Source organism: Bombyx mori, chromosome 10, assembly GCF_030269925.1.
Source record: "Bombyx mori chromosome 10, ASM3026992v2".
NCBI classification, from domain to species: Eukaryota; Metazoa; Arthropoda; class Insecta; order Lepidoptera; family Bombycidae; genus Bombyx; species Bombyx mori.
Window position 1 is genome coordinate 5,693,515 of NC_085116.1, and position 22,520 is coordinate 5,716,034.

The 22,520-nt window shown below is 36.4% G+C and overlaps 1 protein-coding gene across 4 annotated transcripts in view; it reads right to left on the reverse strand.

Moving 5' to 3' along the window:
• Positions 1–14,344, reverse strand: part of LOC101739650 (gamma-aminobutyric acid receptor subunit delta) — a 53,454-nt gene extending 39,110 nt beyond the window's left edge. For 2 of the 4 annotated variants that reach the window (XM_062670499.1, XM_021350805.3), the window contains exon 1: positions 14,196–14,344. Coding sequence is in view for 2 of the 4 variants with exons in the window: in XM_012693947.4 (XP_012549401.1) it covers positions 8,229–8,320 (92 nt within the window). In the remaining 2 variants the exon portion in view is untranslated. Of the gene's footprint in view, positions 1–8,228; positions 8,668–14,195 lie in introns of those variants that run through there. The other 2 variants (XM_012693947.4, XM_012693948.4) reach the window with 2 other exon arrangements.
• Positions 14,345–22,520: the final 8,176 nt, after the last annotated feature.

The window sequence follows — 22,520 nt, forward strand, 5'->3', positions numbered from 1 at the left end:
AACATGTAAAAGTACAAAACAGTTGAAAACTTTAATAGGGCTGTAAATCTATATGCCGAAACGCCGTAATTACTAATAAAACTAACCTTTAGTCATTCTCGTGCAGTCATAATTTTTTTTACAATGGAAACATCCCGGTTTTTTAAGTTTTTTTTTTTCAATCTATGCTGATAGTCTTGAGAGGCTATTTCAGCTTCCTAACGTTTGTAGATGAACTCACGGGGCTCAAACCGGAGAGTTGCTAACAATGGCTCCAGCAAGAGCAGTGCTTCGCAGAATCTACCACCGGATCGGAAACGCGACCCACTGAGAAGATTCGGCGAGAAACCCAGTGGGCAGTGTCTATGGGTTAATTAGTTCGTCGAGTCCTTCGTCGCAAGCGACGGGAGCGACGGGTTCGACGGGGACGGTGACCGGTGCTTGTGGTGCCTAAAAGCACCGTTAATAGATCAGGAGGATCCGTAATGACGTGCTTTGAGCGACGTCGACGGTTTACCATTCTTTGAAGTTTCGCTAATTGGGAAACTGTTCTAACAACGGAAATAAAGTTTCGAATTTAATGAGAAAGAGTGAAGTTCGTCTAAATGTAGATGCAGTTAAAACATGATTCTAGTTTACGAGTGTTGTGTTTGTAACTAAACTGATATAGATATAATAGCAATACCAGCTAGATACTAGAATAATATTTAAACTAACACTAGAATTTATTAGCGAGCTCGTTTAAAACACGTTATCGTAATAATATAATATATATTTTATATTTTTGGAACGAAGTTCCTTACGATGCGGAGGGGTACCCTAACCGGGAAAAAAACGTCCGTAACGTAAGATTTTTATTATTTATGTATAGTCTTGGTATGATGGCTATACAGTGTCTAATGTATAGTCTACGTGATGACGGTTATTATTATTATTCATATAAATAGCTGTTTCTTCAAGTATATTATTATTATTATATATTTTTTATAAATCATTGTGAATAAAATAAAGTTAATAACTTTGTAAAGTAGTTTTTATTTTATCTTTATCAATAAAAAATAATAATAAAAAATTTATACCCGAATAATTATTTTCTTTATACCTCGAATAAAACTTAAAATTAATATATTTATAATAAAGAACTTCGTTCCTATCCGGTGTCCCACAATACCACACATCTTTTTTATTTAATTGTTGATAGGTTTTTATTTATTTAATACTAGCGACCCGCCCTCGCTTCGCTTCGGAAACATTAAAACACACATGAAACCAAAAAAAAAATTAAAAAAAGTAGCCTATGTTCATCAGGGACAATGTCGGCTTCTAATGGAAAAAGAATTTTTCAAATCGGTCCAGTAGTTTCGGAGCCTATTCGAAACAAACAAACAAACAAATCTTTCCTCTTTATAATATTAGTATAGAAGTATAGATATTCTGTACACACAGCTGTTAGAAAAGACACGTCAATAAGGATACAGAGTACAAGGGCACTACTTATTTCATGTTGAAATCTCTTCCAGTAGGCCCGCAAAAGGAAAGAAGAATTAGGAACACAAACCTAGTGCATACAGTAAACATTACATATAATAATATATACATATTACAAGATACAAAACAATATATGTACATACAAATACACACACACACACACACACACACACACACACACACATATATATAACATACACACATATACTTCCTTTATATTATAATACATTATACAAATATATATACTTTATTTATGATGGTAAGGATAAATAATGTTCCTTAACAGATTTCTTGAACGCTGCTATGGTTTTGCCCGCTCGTATGCTTGGAGGGAGGGAATTCCAAAGTATAACTGCTTGTACAGAAAACGATTTTGCGTAAGCATGTGTTTTATGAACAGGGCAATTGAGGAGAGTTTTAATGTGTGTTCTACAAGGAGCAAGGAAGGGACGGGCATAGGTAAAGCGATCACGTAAATATTGTGGGTAGTTAGGATTATGTAGGATATTAAATAGGAAGCACAACAATCTAGTATTTCTGCGGAAACGGACTGGGAGCCACTTGAGCTTTTTGCGAAATTCAGAAATATGATCATATTTTTTGAGACCAAAAATAAAACGGATGCACAAATTTTGCAAACGCTCAAGCTTATTAAGAAGCTCCTCAGTGGCATCCAAGTAGCAAGCATCAGCGTAGTCCAAAATGGGTAAAATGAGACTTTGAGCAAGATAAATTTTAGTTTCCAAAGGCAAAACATATTGGAGACATTTATTATTATTTTTTGTAAAATTTTACATCATTCGAGAATTAAAGTAACTTTTTTAATTATTTTTTTATTGCCATTGTAGGCAGACGAGCATACGGCCCACCTGATGGTGAGTGGTTACCGTTGCCCATGGACTTCAGCAATGCCAGAGGCAGAGCCAAGCCGCTGCCTACCGTTGAGTACTCTCCACGAGCCTCGTTTGAAGAAGGACAAGTCATAGCGCTCGGGAAACACTGTGGAAGGGAGCTCATTCCAAAGTGGGATGGTACGTGGTAAAAAAGATCTCTGGAAACGCACTGTCGATGAACGCAGTGGCTCCAGGTAGTATGGATGAACTCTACTCTGGTGGCGGGCGGTGCGATAGTAAAAACGAGATGATGGAATCCTCTCAAACAATTCCTCAGAGCACTCCTGATGGGATAAACGGTATAAAATGTAGAGAGAAGCGAAATCCCTCCGCAAACCCAGAGGTTCCAAACGATAACATCCAATTTATTTTAAATATATCTTTATGTTGTATACTAATAAGAAACATTATGAATTTTAGAACATACACATGTACGTATACATCGTGTAATCGATGACAAAAGAAAGAACAGTTACAACATTTTTTATACAAAGGAGTCTCGCTACGTAATTTCGAAGGTAGCCGGCGTCATTTCATTTTCATACGTGGGCAATATACGTAGTTGGGTATACTCGTAACAATACGACGACCGAAGTTCTGTCTATGCTCGTATTTGTATGGACTGTTAATATTTTAAATTTGAAAATATTCTTAGGTATTAAGAACATGTTGTGTTAATTTTAGTTGTTACGAGACGATTCACAACAATGTTGTAATTTAGAATAATGAAATACGTTGCATTTTCCCGGAATAACTAGCTATCAGTAAGTTTGTAGATGTGTTGGAGGCGCGACATGAGAATCCTCTCATCGTGGCCGCCGGAAACTACATAGTCGACCCTGCGGACCAAATGGTAAACAGTCGACGTCGCTCAAAACACGTCATTTCGGATCTTACCGATCCACTAACGGTGCTTTTAGGTACCCCAATCACCGGTCATCGTTCCCGTCGAACCTGTCGCTTGCGACTAAGGGCTCTGCAAGTAAATTAACCCACAGACAGCCCACTGAGTTTCTCGCCGGATCTTCTCAGTGGGTTGCGTATCCGATCCGGTGGTAGATTCTGCGAAGCACGGCTCATGCTTGGGATTGTGTTAGCAACATCGTCAGGTTTGAGCCCCGTGAGCTCACCTACTAGTTAAGGTTACGCTGATATGGTCTCTCTAGTAGACCATCAGCTTAGGTAATAAGAAAAAAGGTATTACAAACCAGCGTACTCACTGTTATATTCCTATATTTGATGTACCCAGATGTACCCATTGCTCTCGCTATGTCATTCACCATAATAAAAATTATCCCATGCCTTTATCCCGATTATAAATTATATCTGTGCGAAATATCATTCAAATCTCTATCTAAACATACACATTCACAATATTATTTAATTATTATTTATACATGATTATCAGGAAAATCCGTTGAATGGCCCTAGGTCCTAATTTTAATCCTTTTGTCCCTTCGATCAACAATTGTAGTTTGGTCCTCAATGACCAAATTGTTTCAGTATGCACAAACGCTAAAACACAATTTGTTTACGGCAAATTGTGAAATATATAATTCGGGACATCGAGTCGAAACTACCTTCTCTTCGAATAAACATCATTAAGCTCGTGCGGAAATTGATAGCTACCATGCAATTGTGTTCAACATTGTTACATAAATTTCAAATGTTTGTTTACGTTTATACTTAGTTTGTAATAAACTAGCTTTTGCCCGCGGCTTCGTCCGCGTGGAATAGTTACTTTGGCATAACGCAAAATTTTACCCACCTCTTCATTTGCGTAGAAAGTGAAAATAGTACAATGTTAAGGAGCTATTTAAAGTAACAAAATTATGCTTTTTAACCGACTTCAAAAGAGGAAGTTATCAATTCGACCACAATTTCTTTATCTATGTATGTTCACCGACTTCTCAAGAAAGCTTGAACCGATTCTGATAAAAAAAAATCTTTTTTTTAAGCGTAGACTTCTCGAATGGTCCTGTAATGATCAAGATCTAAATAAATTTGTTTACCATAAAAAACGTTAAGGTAAAAACGTTAACCTTAAAATATGTTATCGCGCTATGCTGCCGCGGACTTTTTTGTAGAACCTTTAAAGGGGAACAATTTTGCCATACATTATTTTAGCGAAATTTTAACTGTTTCCGCAGCGCACGCCGCGGAAGCTCTCAATAGGGAAAAATACACCTACTTTGAAACATTCTTTATTGGTGCTCAGCTTGTGTTGGTCTTAGCGTTATATAGCGTATAAGCCTTTCTCAATAAATGAGCTATCTGACACTGAAATAATTTTTCAAATCGGACCAGTAGTTTCTGAGATTAGCGCGTTCAGACAAACAAACAAACGCTTCAGCTTTATAATATTAGTATATATATCATAAAACAGTAGAATCTATAGGTAGTATGTGTGTATATTATAGAAAAGCAATAAAAATATAAAGGTTGTAACTACAGTATGTAACTAAAACGAATTGTTTTCAGAATTATTTTTTATCTATCTCTTTGTGTGCGTAAATCTTTAGAACTAATCAACGATTTTTTGTGATTTTGCTTCATAGCTTTTTGTTCATTGATTTTTATGTATTTCAGTAAACATAGTTTAATTGGAGTTTCAGAATACTGTTTCATTAAAACCGTTGCAATAAAAGTTATCGTCGTTTCCATCATTTCCGATTTTTTTATACTTATCGATTTTAGGAGTTATTGAACTAAAATGATATATACTAATATTAATTAAATTGATAATTTGAAAAAAATTCTGTCCTAGAAAAAATATAGGCTTCGTCTGATGAGCACAGCTCTCCAGCAAAGCAGTCTAAATTGTACTCCGCACAGACCTAGCTCGAGGCGTGGAGCTAATTTAGAAAAGATAATTATCCCCTATTATAACATTATTACTAATGCTACTTATAAACATACTTTTAGAAAATTATATAATAGGAGTTAAAGTATGAAATTGCCGTTGTAATATTCGTAGGTACTTCGAATTGACATAAAACCTTCATAGTTTGAGATTTTTGAGTGAAACTTTTTTCAAATGGTACCTATTAGGTTCTTCTTTTAAAAAATGTGACAATTTTCTACGTGATAAAATTTTTTCTTCCTAGGAGGTAGTACAAAATGCTTTCACAAAGTTTGTAGAATCTAGATCACCAGAGTTCTATCGCAAAGGCATAAATGACCTTACTATTAGATGGCAGTAATGTATAGATAATAATGCTAGAAATTTTGATTAAATAAATATGTTAAATGAAAAAAAAACCCTAATACATATATCGAAAAAATATTTACTGGGTCGTATTAGTTTAATTTTTAGGTTTGTTGGTGTAATTTAAGTTTTATCTAGATTGCAAACCGGGTCAGCCCGTTGCGTTTATTACTAGATTAACATTTTATTTCATATATATATTTTTAGTGATATAATTATTTACTTTAAATCGAGGACGCCAAGAATACGCATTTGCAGCTTGTCAATACAACGCTTTGGACAACGGTCCTAATCATTTTACAAGATTAAATCACATTTAATGGCCCAATTGAAAAACCACTAAATTACAATAAGCAAGACGATTGACACTTATCTGACTGACACTTTGGATCTTCTTAACGTGAAGTTGAAACTCCTCATACAAATTCGCAAACCTCAAGATATTGTTAGTTCTTTCTCTGTGCACAGAAACAAAGATTTTTAATTTTTTATTAATGTGAAGTTAATATGAGCCCTATATATAAATTTTGACATACAATAACATAGCTCACAGTGATTACCATAGCTGTATTGAAGACGACCAAAATTATTATTCAATTAGCGGGCCCGACAGAAGTTGTCCTGCAAAAATTCATGCGAGTCGATCCGGCCTTTTAGTTGTAGTATAGATAAACAACCTAGACACCGACTGCAGCGCCATCTGCCGGGCTGATTTGTGTATCAAAACCATCCAGGGTGCCATCCAAATGCGTACAAAAAAAATCATTGAAATCGGTCCAGCCGTTTAGGAGGAGTTCAGTGACAAACACACGCACAGAAAAAATATATATAATGTACTAGCTGACCCGGCAGACTTCGTAGTGCCTCAATCGATAAATAAAAGACCTAAGCTTTTGTATAAAATAAACTTAAAACAAACAAAAGGAATCCGTCCGACGGGGGACACATCAAAGGAAAAAGTAAATTGTCATCTACGTGAAGCAAAAACTTTGTATCCCTTTTTACGAAAATTGCGCGGACGGAGGAGTATGAAATTTTCCACACTTATAGAAGAATATAGAGAAGGAGTGCACAATGCTAATATTTTTTTAAAGTAATGCATAAATAATACCGATAAATAAGACCGATAAACCAATAAGGAAAACATTACACACACCAACATGTATTTGACACACACACACATTTAAACTATTTTGTTTATTTTTAAAGTCTGTGGTCAAGCTGTGAATAGATTAATATTGTTGTTCTATAATATTATTTGCCTTTATTGTAGCCTTAGCAAAATCTGTGATTATAGAAGTAAAGTCATTTATAATTTAAATTAATAATTATAGTCGAATTTCGACTACCGGGCGACCACTAGTTTTTATTTAATTCCGAGCATTTTCATATTTATCTACATTTTAAACCTTCTCTGGACTTCACAAATAATTCAAGACCAAAATTAGCCAAATCGGTCCAGCCGTTCTCGAGTTTTAGCGAGACTAACGAACAGCAATTCATTTTTATATATATAGATTATTTCATTTATATCAAAATACAGTTTAGCTTAGTAAAACTATAGCACAAATTGAGTTGCTCTTATAAAGAGAAAACATTTAAAGCTATTGCTTCACCGCTGTTTTTATATCTTTTTATATTTTAATATTTCAAAAATGCTTTTATATTTCTCATGTTCCTTCTAATGTTCTAATGTTTCAATATTCGAAATTCTATTTTAGTCATCTTTATAACATATTAACCTCTTTTAAGATTAATCGTATAAAGGTTACATATATCTATCGATAATAAATGAGAGATTAAAATGGTAAAATTACTGTTAATTACTCCAGCGATCTATGAAAGCCGAACAAAGTGCGTAATGTGTTGGCAGCATTTACGTTGCGTTATCAAAGTGTGGCAGTAAACGCTTATCATCAGCTGGGCTGTGTAAGAATGCAACAGCCCACGTATGCTAGTAAGAAACAAAATAGTTTTCATCTTGTTTACGCTCATGTTTATCTATGTCAACCGCGAACCTTGGCAAGTCGTTGCAGTCCTGGCACGGGTTACTGACATGTCCAGCCGCTTCGGTTTTGCGTATACAATCAGAGGTATACGCTGAATCGCTCTTTGTATCCAGTATTGCATATATCTTAATTATTTTCGTATCGTATTAGTTATTAAAAAACTTCAGACTGAATTGTCTGGGTTTCACAGAGACGAGCGGATAAATAGACTGGTCTTATTTGAAAATTTATAACGTTCGCGTGATTGCAGACTGTAGTATACACACTGAACCGGTTACTAGTATATTTGTAGATTTCCAGTTATTTATATCATGGAATATAAAAAATAATATTGACTGCGTATAACGGTTTATTTTAAAGTAGGTATGTAGAGTGAAGTATGATGAAAATCGTTAAGAGCAGATGTTATTGTTTCGCGTGCCCATTTAAATTATTTTTGTAGCTCATCCGAGGTCCCAGTTCGTATCGCGATTGGCAGATAACATTGCAGAGATTTAAAATGTTCTCTTTTTTTTGCCCTTGTAGGCAGACGAGCATACGGCCCACCTGATGGTAAGTGGTTACCGTCGCCCATGGACTTCAGCAATGCTAGGAGCAGAGCCAAGCCGCTGCCTATACATAAATATTTTTATCTGTTATCTGAGAACGAACCTAGCACACTCGAGAAGCTCTTTGTTGGCCGGGAACGTGGCCCCGCCACCGAAGGCGACCAGCGCCAGCAGCGGCATCAGCAACTTCCACATGACGAGCTACGGTCGCTGTCGCCGACGCCGTCCTTCACCTTTGCCGCTTGGAGGCGTCACTGCACTCACTCGCCGCTTGCACATCATCGGCGAAATCAACACGAGCACATCACTTCACTGAGGTCGGCGCACTGCTTCCGTTGGATGATAGCGCAGATCGAGGTCCGAGGATGAGCGAGCGCGGCACGATACTGCGCGGTGTCGGCGGGCGGTTGTCGCGGTCGCGGCGGGCGGGCGCGGTCACGGGCGCAACCTTCGCTTCCGTGCGATCTCACCCCGTGACGCTTCGCGAGAAAAACTACTACAACCAAGCTCGTGCGCCGTCTGCGAACATCCGAACCGATCTCGTGTCTATCCCGAGCTGGGAACGATCATCACGTCACGTACCTCACTATTTATTTATAGCTATTAAATGACAAACGTAATTACTGCCAAACGGTTGATAAAAAATATACTCAGGCCGGAAGGTAGGTAAGTAGTTGAGAGTGACGTGCTCGCGTGACAAGCTAAACCTGCCGTGCCCAATCATTAGCAACATATTTTGACTTTCGCGAATCAACCCCGAGTGAGTATAACAGAAACGAACAAAACGCTTTAACAAGATCATAATTTGCAAGGCTACCAGTGAGCGTATACAATGTTGTTTTGTACATTCCTAGTGTGAGTTTTCACCTGAATTATCGGTTTAACTATGAATTTTATGCAGAATTAAAATATTCATGATTTATTTTGAATTAGGTTACGCGCAAGGACGAAATATGTAAGGCGGTTGAAGGTGGCTATCGCTCGCGCTCATCAGGCCGTGAATCGCGTGTAGCCGTCGCGAATTTGCTTAATTTCGTCGGAGCCTCAGTTGAGGTCGAAATATTAGTCAAAATATTAGTGAGCCTCCTCGTCGGCAAGGGGTGGGACCCAGTACCGTACACACAATTGATTCGATTGACATTCCAAACGAGCAGACTTTATAGAGCCGAAACATACCTTGTATTGATCATACTAAAGGCAACGTCGTTTGCTGATATTTTCGATAGTTGTTAAAGGGTTTACGATCTGCAAGCGGGCTCTACTAAAAATAGCCGAAGGAAATGCAAGCTTGACATGAAAGCGTATTTTAAAGTCGTTTAGGTTTGATTTCGCACGAACATGCAAATTTTAATTTGGTATTTCGTTAATTGAACATGCGATTGTTCGTAAATGAAAATGTATGTACGAAGTGTATATACGTAATCACTGGTGGTAGGACCTTTTGTGAGTCCGCGCGAGTAGGTACCATAGGTAGGTGCCTATTTCTGCCGTGAAGCAGTAATGCGTTTCGGTTTGAAGGATGGGGCAGCCGTTGTAACATACTTGAGACCTTAGAACTTATATCTCAAGGTGGGTGGCGCATTTACGTTGTATGCTATGTAACCAATTAACACCAGGTGGACTGTGAGCTCGTCAACCCACCTAAGCAATAAAAATATACAAATTTACCGTCCAACTGGGGTTGGTTGCAAGAGACTTTGATAGCTTTAATAGTATTGTAGATAATTTCCCTCGTTGGTTTAGTGGTAAGTGATATTGTTTCTGCTGTTGCATTATAGGGTTCAAGGCCGATTCCTGATCGAAGCTAATATTTTTTTATCTGACGGGTGTATGGGCTCATTTCTTTTAAGTGCATTACTTGAAACCCGTAATACAAGAGCAAAATGCTGAACATAAATTTATTAAGTTCTAGTGAAAAACGGTCGCGCTTCGTCTTATCTCTGGCTAATTGTACGTAAAACATAATATATTATGTTGATTTTACTATGATAGACACAGACACCTTTGGCCGTATCCCAACATCACCTGTACAAAGTTTCATGACAATCGGTTGAGTGGCTTAGGAATGCATACAGGAAAAAAAAGCGTACAAACGAACATTGATTTTTAATTATATACATATTATTATGTACATAGATATGGCTCGATTTTTATATAAAGTTGTTCGTTCATCGTTCTAAGTTTCTCACTTGTTTAATATGTATTTTCAGATTATAATAAATAAATAAAAAGTTAAGTCTTGAAACGGTGACATCTCTCGATACGAGTACTTTTTAGTATAAAATTGATACAATTATTAGGACGGAAATTTCAAAGATTCAAAATTTATTCTTTATACTTATTATAAATTTTTTACTGGTGGTAGGACCTCTTGTGAGTCCACACGGGTAGGTACCACCACGCTGCCTATTTCTGCCGCGAAGCAGTAATGCGTTTGGGTTTTAAGGGTGGGGTAGCCGTTGTAACTATACTGAGACCTTAGAACTTATATCTCAAGAAGAGTGGCACATTTACGTTGTAGATATCTATAGGCTCCAGTAACCACTTAACACCAGGTGGGCAGTGAGCTCATCCACTCATCTAAGCGATAAAAAAAAGAAATATTAATTTGAAAATTTAAGTAGGTTTGACATGAATTTTATGTTTAGTAGCTATTTATATAATACTCCTAGTTATAGGTAAGTAATTAAGAAAATTCCAACCGATCGTCAGGCAAATTAACGTTCATTCATCAGCAAAAACACAACCGGATATGCTAATGACATCTGTGACGTCACCTCACGATACGTCATACCATAGTTTTATTGTAACGCAATTCAGTGTTAACGTACAGATTATGGGTCGAAACGTGACCTGAAAATATTATGGGCGCGAAACACATACCTGACCTTTTGATCTTTGACCTAGATACTGATATTCGTAATGCAGTATTGTAATGAAGGGTACGGTGATTTTTTTTTTGCATAGAAATACAAATGAACTCATAGTCCTTTTAGTGTTATGCGGAACCATATATCCATAGACACTGCAATATATTTATGTAGATACCGCCAATTTTCTATTTTATTTTTTTATTGCCCTTGTAGGCAGACGAGCATACGGCCCACCTGATGGTGAGTGGTTACCGTCGCCCATGGACTTCAGCAATGCCAGGCGCAGAGCCAAGCCGCTGCCTACCGCAAAATATCCTTAGATTTGTTAATTGAGACATTTCTTAATCGAGGCCATTAAATAGGTGACATACTCGCAATGCTTTAATGGTATTTGATTGTTAAATCTTGATTGATTTAGAATTAGGGAGTTAAAAATTTCAAATATCTATTCTGATTGAAAATCTGTAAATCAAAATACACAATAAAAAGAGTTAAACAAAAAGTTTGTTTTACACGTTCAAGAGGCCAAACAACAATGTAAAAATTTAAAAACTTTTCCAGATATGTAATTTTTCGTTGTTGGACGGTCGTTACCGGAAGGCATTCAGTACGAAGGAGTTACTGGTGGTAGGACGTCTTGTGTGACCGCACGGGTAGGTACCACCACCCTGCCTATTTCTGAAGTGAAGCAGTAGGTAATGCGTTTCGGCTTGAAGGGCGGGGCAGCCGTTGTACTGTTAAAAGTGAAACCATACAACTCATGTCTCAAATTGGGTGTCGGCATTTACATTGTAGATATCTATGGGCTCCGATCACCACTTAACATCAGGTGGGACGTGAGCTAGTCTATCCATCTAAGCAATCTATCTATATAATATATATAAAGATGAATTGCTGTTCGTTATTCTCGCTAAAACTCGAGAACGGCTGGACCGATTTGGCTAATTTTGGTCTTGAATTATTTGTGGAAGTCCAGAGAAGGTTTAAAAGGTAAATAAATATAAAAATGCTCGGAATTAAATAAAAATAACAATTTTGTTTTTCCTTTGATGTGTCCCCCGTCGGACGGATTCCTTTTGTTTGTTTTAAGTTTATTTTATACAAAAGCTTAGGTCTTTTATTTATCGATTGAGGCACTACGAAGTCTGCCGGGTCAGCTAATACAAAATAAAAATAAAGAAAAAGTTGGTTACTTACATGCACCCCTATTAATATATTGAAAATAATTAAGCTACTTCTACGGTTCACATTATTTCCGACGTTCCAAATACTTTAGGACATTTAACGCGGTCACATTCGTCCGTGATGCAAGATAAAACAGAAAAAGTTATTAGAATTATGTCTACGACTAACAGAGAAAACCGAAGTAAATACTAAGTGATACATTGATTTCCTAATGTCGAGATTATCAGATAGTTTAAAAAAAAACTAACAAAATACGGTTTTATAGAATATCCAACTAAAATATAGAATATAAATTTTATTAAATTTGAATTAAAAATAGTGTGAGAAAAAATGATTTTATTGTAAAAATCTTGGGGTGGTGGGGTGCTTTTCAGGATATTATCAAAATAACCCTTCTACTCATATCTGTTAATAAAATATAAATGATAACTACTGATACTATGCAGCCCACGCTTTTTTTTGAAGGGGACGTTTTGAAGGGGGTCAAAATCATGTTCAAAAATTGTTTCATACTAACGTACTACTACATACATCTGAAGCTAATAAAAGCGTATTAAAAATCGTAGTCAATTTTTTTATTATACGTTTTGTGCGACGGTCGTATTGAAATCATTCCAAATCATCAATCAATCAAAAGTATTGATATATTAATATATTTTTCATTCAATGACAATGCACCCGCCATCGGAGCAGAGTTCACCCATATTATCTGGAACCGCTGCGTTCATCGACAGTGCGTTTCCAGAGGTATTTTTTGCCACCACCATTTTGGTACCATGTGGTCATGGAATGAACTCCCCTCCACGGTGTTTCCCGAGCGCTATGACATGTTCTTTTTCAAACGAGGCTTCTCAGTGGGTCGCGTTTCTGATCCGGTGGTAGATTCTGCGAAGCACTGCACTTGCTAAGGTCTCTGTTAGCAACACTCCGGTTTGAGCCACGTGAGCTCACCTACACACGTTAGGGTGAAGCTGAAATAGCCTCTCAAGGCTATCAGCATAGGTAGGAAAAAAAAAAGCGAGACTTGTGGAAAGTATTAAGCATTAGGCAGCGGCTTGGCTCTGCTTCTGGCATTGCTGAAGTCCATGGGCGACGGTAACCCCTCACCATCAGGTGGGCCGTATGTTCGTCTCCCTACTAGGGCAATATAAAAAAAATGCTAACTTTTATCGTGCTGCCTTTCGAACTTGGAGTCTATAAAGTAATGTAGATGCGTTTTAAAGGCATGTTAAAGTGCTTCATTTGTCATTTATGCACATGCACTTGACAGTTTTCGCTTTGTCCCCGGTTAGGAAACAAGTGGATCATTGCAGTTTACATAACTTCTTATAATAAATAGCATCAAATCGATTGTTTTTTTTTCTTAACGTAAATAAGCACAAAAGAAAATGACTCGAATCGGTGGCCCAGTATTTAATTTCCCTGATTGCTGGGTCGAGAGACTAGATTCAATTGCCAGATTAGATATTCGTGTGACTAACAGTTTTGTAAGTAACTAATGTAGTCTGTATATCATTCTTTAATTCTTATAATACAGGGAATCCTAATTTGGGGCCGAATGACTGTATTTCGTTTGTCTCTGAATACTAATTAAATGGAATATTTATTATTAAGCCCATAAAAAATATAACGGAGTTCCCCCTAGTTTGAATGTGAGGTCGGAGTTGCGATTACGTTACGGCTATCGTATTAATTTCAAAGTTAACGCATAAGTGTTTTGCGCTAGAACTGGGCAACATAATAGTAGAGAGTATAGGCACATCATGCACAAATAGCTACGCAAATTTAACGAAGTAACAAAGACAGTAGCTACTCTATACTTTATGTCTTATGGCACAGGCGTATAGGCAGAATTATTAAAGAGATATTTGTTACCTTGGACCAAGCAAAATGAAGAAGTTAAATCTTAAAAACATAACGCTGTGATAAGCATTACTGTTATTTTTTTTAAATACCATATTATTCAAATGAGTTCTCCTAGAAACAACAGTAGTTAATTCCATTTTAAATACCTGACACTTTGCTGTTTGATTATTTTCTAGACGCTAATCCTTGTCCGCTTTGTCACTGTCCATAATTGGCCGTTTAGTTACGACTAAACAAAAAAATTCAACAAAATTTGCACGAGCCGCATTTTTGATCTTAGTATTTATGAGGTCATTGACATTTAAAATCTCAAGTCATTTCTGTCATTTGTAACATGACAAATCCATAATGAGATTGGTAGGTATAAATGTTCTACCTGTAAAGAAGCCCGAGAAAATTTGTCCTTCGAACAGTGAAGAGTTTCTGTTCGGTGCTAAGTCAACTTATTGTCGGTTTTCTTAGAATTGCACTATATTGATAATGAAAAATTTTAGCGGGAATGCATTGAGCGAAGTCGAGTGAATTGTTTTATTTTGTTAATCGAACGTTTTTTTAGGTTAAAAAGTAAGACCATGGTGGCTTATTAACCATTTTACATCCGTGAAAGAGTACAAGTGAAAAAATGATACCAAGTACCTGGACGTGGATTCTCGAGTTTTTAAAAAAAATTCATTCCTGTTTCTTATTTATAACAAAGTATATATTATATGTATATGATAATTGAAGACCATGTAAATTCATAGATAGTGTAAACTCGACGCTGGCAATAATGGCATTACAAGAAGCATTACACTGAAATTGATATTTCGTATAATTTTTTCTCATTAATTCGCATTTGATTTTTTTATTGCCACTGTGGGTAGACGAGGATATAGCTCACCAGAATGTGAATAGTTACCGTTGCTTATGTCATTAATTCCGGGGTAAGTCCCTGCCGACTGCTGAATGTAAATAATGTACGAATATGCGAAATATATTCATAAAATTTACTAGTTTATCGCATTTTTAACATTTCACTAAACAAGGACATGCAGGTTTTATGTACTTTTTTTTTATTGGTCTCAGCGAAGTGGTTACCGGTACCCGCATGCATCATAACACGATTGCTACCACCTTGAAACATGAGGTCAAATTCCTAATTGTATCGTGACAGTCCAACCCTTGCAACCGGTACACGTGATTTAATCGCGGCAGAAATAAGCAAAATAGTGGTACATACCCATTCGTGCGGGCTTACAATACATCCTACTATCGGTAATATTACAAACATTACTAATACTACGATATCGGACGTTTTCCTGACTATGAGTATTACAACTACAAAAATGGGTTCTCTGAGAACACGATTAGGTATACTCATTTATATATTTTCCTCAATAATTTGAAAATTTCCCTACAATACATTTGCATGTATACAAATTAAAATTTTATTAATATTGGGTAATACGTTTCGTTTTCAAATCTTTATTTGTCATCGTTCCGCTGTAACAGTGTGGAGCTAGGATCCACAGCGGCTACCACAATTACAGTACTATAAAATTGACAATTTGAGGTCCAAGGACAACTAATATCATTTGTCTTGGTTTGAAGGGAATAAGGAGAAACCCTACGTCGGTAGACGGTGCTACTGGCATGGTGAATGAAATTACAGGATCAAAAAGTATAGATTTTTTGGTTAGAAGAAGTCGTTGTGGCTTATAAGATATGAAAGACAACTAGAGTACACGTATCGGGCGATGCGATTATGCGTGTATTCAAATCCCTTCCGCAGGTACAAATTTTTCTAATAAAATATGTACTGAAATAAATAAAACCCGCAAATATTATAAAATCTGCATAAATTGTAATTTACGTAATTACTGTTGCAATTGATGTTTGACTTCGATTTTTGACCTCTAATTTCAAAATGGGTGGCCACATTCACGTTATGGACTCTTAATCACTTAACCAGGAAAGTCTTTAGTTCTTCTACTCGTGGAGGCCGCGACAATAGGACTGGTAGATACATTTGAAAAAAAAATACACACAGATTTATAATGAATAGCGACCCGCCCTCGCTTCGCTTCGGAAACATTAAAACACACATGAAACCAAAAAATAAAAATAAAAAAAATAAATAATAAAAAGTAGCCTATGTTCATCAGGTACAATGTCGGCTTCTAATGGAAAAAGAATTTTTCAAATCGGTCCAGTAGTTTCGGAGCCTATTCGAAACAAACAAACAAACAAATCTTTCCTCTTTATAATATTAGTATAGATACAACATTTATTTTATGCACTGAATGTGGCGGAAACCACAGAATGAGGCTATTTACACATAAGTCGAGAAATGAATCTGAGCTTAGTTAAATAGCGTTTATTTCGCATCACTGTTAGTTGTCAAACACGTGCTATAGATGATTATAGATTGCATTGTGAGAATTTGTATGTTCGTGATTGCGATGTTGGACGCAGTTATTTGCGGCTTCGTTTAGAAATACATATACTGTACGATAATTTCATTGAATTTCATTATTAATTTGTGGCCGATTTATGTTTGTGGTTTTTGAATAAAAAAATTTATTGCTTATATGGGTGGACGAGCTCACAGCCCATCTGGTGTTAAGTGGTTACTGGTGCCCATAGACATCTACAACGTAAATCCCGCCACCCACCTCGTCAGGTTTGAGCCCTGTGAGCTCAGCTACTAGTTAAGGTTACGTTGAAATAGCTTAGGAAAAAAAAACCACCCACCTTAAGATATGATGAGTTCTAAGGTCTCAGTATAGTTACAACAGCTGTCCCACCCTTCAAACCGAAACGCATTACTGGTTTACGGCAGAAATAGGTGGGGTGGTGGTATCTACCCGTGCGGACTCACAAGAGGTCCTACCACCAGTAAATTGTAATTTATGATTAAGACTGAGCTTTGCTTCTTTTTACCCTTAGCCCATATTACGGGAAGTTGGCGCAGCATGTTCGCTTATAATGCTGCATGGGACATTGGCATGGGTTTTACGAGCGGTCGCCGAGCTAACGTCATCCCTCCTTGGGTTATGTCTCCAGTAGAATATTTATTACAACGTGCCACATGGCGGGATTTTTTTCTATTTCTTCTGCTTCATCCGTTTTTGGTTCTATGATTTCAATTTTATTATCACAAACATTGACATTAAAATTTAGATTTTCAATTACCAAAAAGACAAAAATATCGATCACGTTTTATTCGTTTTTATGTATTTTATTAATATATAATATATTACCGGCATACCAAAAAAATATTGTCTGTACAGCCGGCGCCATCTATCTACGGGCATGAATTTCGACCCGCTAAATACGAATTTTAACTCAGTATAGGCCGTCCAGCCTTCAATTTCGAGTAAATTGCAGAGAACCCCAAAAATTAGCGAAAATTCGATGTTTTGTTAAGAAAAAATGTTTTGAGATCTAAGGCAAAAATTTGTACAGACTTTTTGATCAGTAATAAAAATAACAACAATAATAAAGTTCATAGTAATGTTATACAGTTGATGTTTTTAATTAAATGAATATGAATCACAATTATAATTAAGAGCTACAATAGTAACCTCATACGTCATAAGAGAAAATCTTGTCGGAGATCTCGTCTAGTCTTCTAAAGTCTTATAACATTGATAGTTTTTCATTTCATCGATGACCACTATACTTACTGTTCGCCTAATCTTGAACATCGACTATGGATTCCGCACCCCACTGGTTTTCTAGCCGGATCTTCCCAGTGAGTCGCGTTTCCGATCCGGTGGTAGATTCAGCGAAGCACTGCCGTTGCTAGGGCTAGTGTTAGCATAATCGCCGGGATGAGCCCCGTGAACTCACCTACTTGTTAGGGTTACGCTGAAATTGTCTCTCAAGGCTATCAGCTTAGGTAGAAAAAAAAAACCTGAGTACATAATTTTTTTATCAGCCGTTGGCAGTAATTACGTTTGTCATTTATTATCTATAAATAAATAGTGAGGTACGTGACGTGATGATCGTTCGCACCTCAGGACAGACACAAGATCAGCTCGGGAGTTTTTTCTTATTTGTTTTTATTGCTTAGGTGGGTGAACGAGCTCACAGCCAACTTGGTGTTAAGTGATTACTGGAGCCCATAGACATCTACGACGTAAATGCGCCACCCACCTTGAGATATCAGTTCTAAGGTCTCAGTATAGTTACAACGGTTGCCTCGCCCTTCAAACCGAAACGCATTACTACTTCACGGCAGAAATAGCGCGAACTCACAAGAGGTCCTACCACCAGTAATTATGCAAATTATAATTTTGCGGGTTTGATTTTTATTACACGATGTTATTCCTTCACCGTGGAAGTCAATCGTGAGCGTTTGTTGAGTACGTATTTCATTAGAAAAATTGATACCCGCCTGAGATTCGAACACCGGTGCATCGCTCAACACGAATGCAGATGATCGGATGAAGCACTGCCCTTGCTAGGGCTAGTGTTAGCAAGTCGCCAGGATGAGCTCCGTGATCTCGCCTACACGTCCGGTGAAGCTAGGATAACCCCTCGAGGCTATTAGCATAGGAAGGAAAAAAAAGAGAGTGGGTTATGCTAAACCACTAATGACTACCTTGAAGGTATTTTTAATTATTGACAACTGAACATGCAACCCGTATGATCCTTAGTGGTTGTCATAATTATTTAAATTCAAGGCGTCTATATTATTATAGTCTAGACATTGCAACATTTTATATTTTTCACCTCAAATGCAAGAAAAAATAGTACGTATAGTTTTGTACTTCGATCCCTGCGAGTCGTGGACATAATTAAAACTAGTTTTACGGCTTAATCTCGCGTTTCTTATATTATTAATAAATTATATTTAATGTTTCGAATCCTTTACACTTTTCATCGCCAAAAGTGAAAGTGAAAATTTTAATTATTTTTTTATTTAATTAAGAGTGAAAAAAATCAACAGTTTTGTTGAGAACGTCTGCTCCTTCAATTCCAATTTAAGGACAATATTAAACATTAACTAAACATAAGTCGTAATAAATAGTACCTAAATTTACAAACATAATAATAAATCGTCATAAAATTAAAATGCAAATATAAAAAATAAAGATAGCATTTGACAAAAAAAGGTTTTTCCAAAAACAAAACCGACCTAAAAAATAATAATCAGAAGATTATAAGTAAATCTAGATTATGTTATTACAATATTATGTGGAAAGATTTTTAATTACTAATTAAGTTTTCAGTAACGTCATTATAGTATTTTACGGAGAATGTGATCCATTGCTAGCATATAATATATATAGGTACATATAAATATACCTTACCCTACCGTCTCCGGGCTTATAAAGTACTTCTGTACCTACAATGTGTGAAATTAATAAGCTTTGGAACTCGTGTGAACAATAACACAAACCCTACATAATAGGGCTTAAAGCCTAAAGTAGTTTTAACACAATTTTACTTACTAGCAGTCATTGTGAATACTGGTTTAAAAATGTATTTAATTCATTGTGAAATATATAAAAATTAATTGCTGTTCGTTAGTCTCGCTAAAACTCGAGAACGGCTGGAGCGATTTAGCTAATTTTGGTCTTGAATTATTTGTGGAAGTCCAGAGAAGGTTTAAAAGGTAGATAAATATTAAAATGTTCGGAATTAAATAAAAATAACAATTATGTTTTCCCTTTGATGTGTTCCCCGTCGGACGGATTCCTTTTGTTTGTTCTAAGTTTATTTTACAAAAAAGTTTAGGTCTTTTATTTATCGATTGAGGCACTACGAAGTCTGCTGGTTCAGCTAGTTGTGAAATAAATATTTTTATTTATACACAACAGATCGAATACTCTTATAGTGCCAGCTGCATAATAATAGAATACTAGACAAGATTTAATAACACGGAGACGTCATTCGAATTGTTCCTGTGTCTCCACGGGCGTAGGCAGATTTTCCACGTCTGGCGTTCGGCCAGGTGTTTTGGCGGTCTTTGTCAATGTTGGATTTATTAATACCACACATTGTTGCTTTGATGACGAGGTTAGCGACATCTTTAATTCTTCGCCCTCCGATGATGTGAGGTGTTTGATGAGCTCGGTTGCTTCGTTTCCAAGAAGTATTGCGTTTTTAACGCTAACAACGATACCGCGTCTTGTGACCTTGGCCTGATACGTAAGACGCGTATCAAATCTTGCACTGATGCGAAAGTTCGAATCGTAGAGCAAGTGAATGTTTTAAGTACCTATTTAGGCACTTTTGTCAAACTAAATATATGTAAAAGATAAAAAAGTTTGATGCGCAACTACGTTCTCGCTATTTGGAAAAGGGACGGCCGCAGCAATAACCGATTTTGACAAAACATTGTCAACCAAACTTAGATTTGAACTTGCAATAAATATTTTGAGGGTAGTCTGTAAATAACAATTTTTCTTCGATCGAAGCTGACCATTATCATACTGCAAATGGGGCCTTAAGCTTACTTTTTTTTATTGCATTTGTAGACAGACGAGCATACGGCCCACCTGATGGTGAGTGGTTACCGTCACCCATGTACTTCAGCAATGCCAGGGGCAGAGCCAAGCCGCTGCCTACCGCTAAGTAAAAGGTAAGGTAAGTTTTAGCATTAATGAGAATATTCTAAAACCAAGTGAACCGTAAACTGGCCTGTCTGTCTGTCTATGGCAGTATTATACAAAAGAGATAAACCCTCTTTGTAGTGCGAGACAGTCTATAAAAAAAAAGAGTATCTCTATACTTTCAGCTGTCCAAGATTAATTGTGTCAATTTTGATTACGTAATATCGTCTGGTATTTGAGGAATGTAATTATTTGAGAGTTTGTAGCGGGTTCAAAATAAATTCGCTAGATGCGAGTGCCAGAGCTCACCACGTGAAGACGAATCTACGTGGCTACTGCCAAGACAATACATTCTGTAGCGCAACGCATGGCTCAAAATTCAAAAGTGTCCTATTTTTATAGCACCAATTAAAACGAATTACAATCACTACATAGTATAAAACTAAGTCGCTTTCTCTGTCCCTGTATCTATCTGTCCCTATGTATGCTTAAATCTTTAAAACTACGCAACGGATTTTGATGCGGTTTTTTTAATAGATAGAGTGATTTAAGAGGAAGGTTTATATGTATAATAACATTCATTAAATAGTGGAGAAATCTACATTGTAGATGTCTATGGGCTCCGGTAACCACTTAACATCAGGTAGGACGTGAGCTCGTCTACCCATCTAAGCAATCTATCTATATATATATAAAAATTAATTGCTGTTCGTTAGTCTCGTTAAAACTCAAGGACGGCTGGACCGATTTGGCTAATTTTGGTCTTGAATTATTTGTGAAAGTCCAGAGAAGGTTTAAAAGGTAGATAAATATCAAAATGCTCGGCATTAAATAAAAATAACAATTTTGTTTTTCCTTTGATGCTGTTTGTTTTAAGTTTATTTTATACAAAAGTTTAGGTCTTTTATTTATCGATTGAGGCACTACGAAATCTGCCGGGTCAGCTAGTCAATAATAAATTACAGTTTCCGAAGCGAAGCGAGGGCGGGTCGCTAGTTTAATCATAAAAATAACTTTGAACTATAAGCATCTAATTTTTTAGGCGAATTCAACCGCTTTTCATAGATATATATCCCTGTGTTTCTATTTTATTTTTATTTTCTTAAAGTCACATATGAGTCGACTAGTATCAAAGCCGGCAATGTGACTTGTGGATAATTATTGGTAAATCAGAAAAACGAATTATTGACTTTGTATTCCATTGGCAGTCACAAAACTCTTCTGAACGACATCTTAGATAAATAACAGGTTAAGTATTAACCTTTATTTAATGCAGGTTTTGAACCGTATTCTTTGAAGGAGACGATTATATTCAAATCAATCTGTATTGAAATATCAATAAACATTTTTTGTCCAAATGCACAGATTGCCACCTTTGATAATAGACGACTCATATATTCGAGCAAGTTCGGGCAATCTCACACAACATCCCGCCGAAAATAGGTTTCGAAATGATCAATTATCCGTGTCTCGTCGAGTTTTTGACCCGGTTTCGCCTTGCCAAGTTTCTCGTGGTACAGACAATAATAATAATTATTCGAATCGTATAAGACCCGTAAGTGTCAGAGATTTATTCTTAGATCTGCATCCGAACAGACTCAGGGGCACCTAAATCTCCCTACCGAGTGACGTGGTTTGCTCTGCATTAAATGACAATCTATTTTAATGAAAATAAAAGTTTTTTACTATATATCACAAGTTATATTTTAGAGTTCTTAGTGCAATTAGATATGAACTGATGGAAAAACAAAATTAAAAAAATTTTAGTCATCCGTGACCCGATCACGTAAACTATGAAGTATTGAAAACATCAGATATAATAAAATAAAAATAATAAAGGCGAGATTAAACAGTAAAAATAGCTTTAATTATGTTTACGACTCGCGAAGATCGACGAAAATATTAAAATCGACATCTTGATCTCAA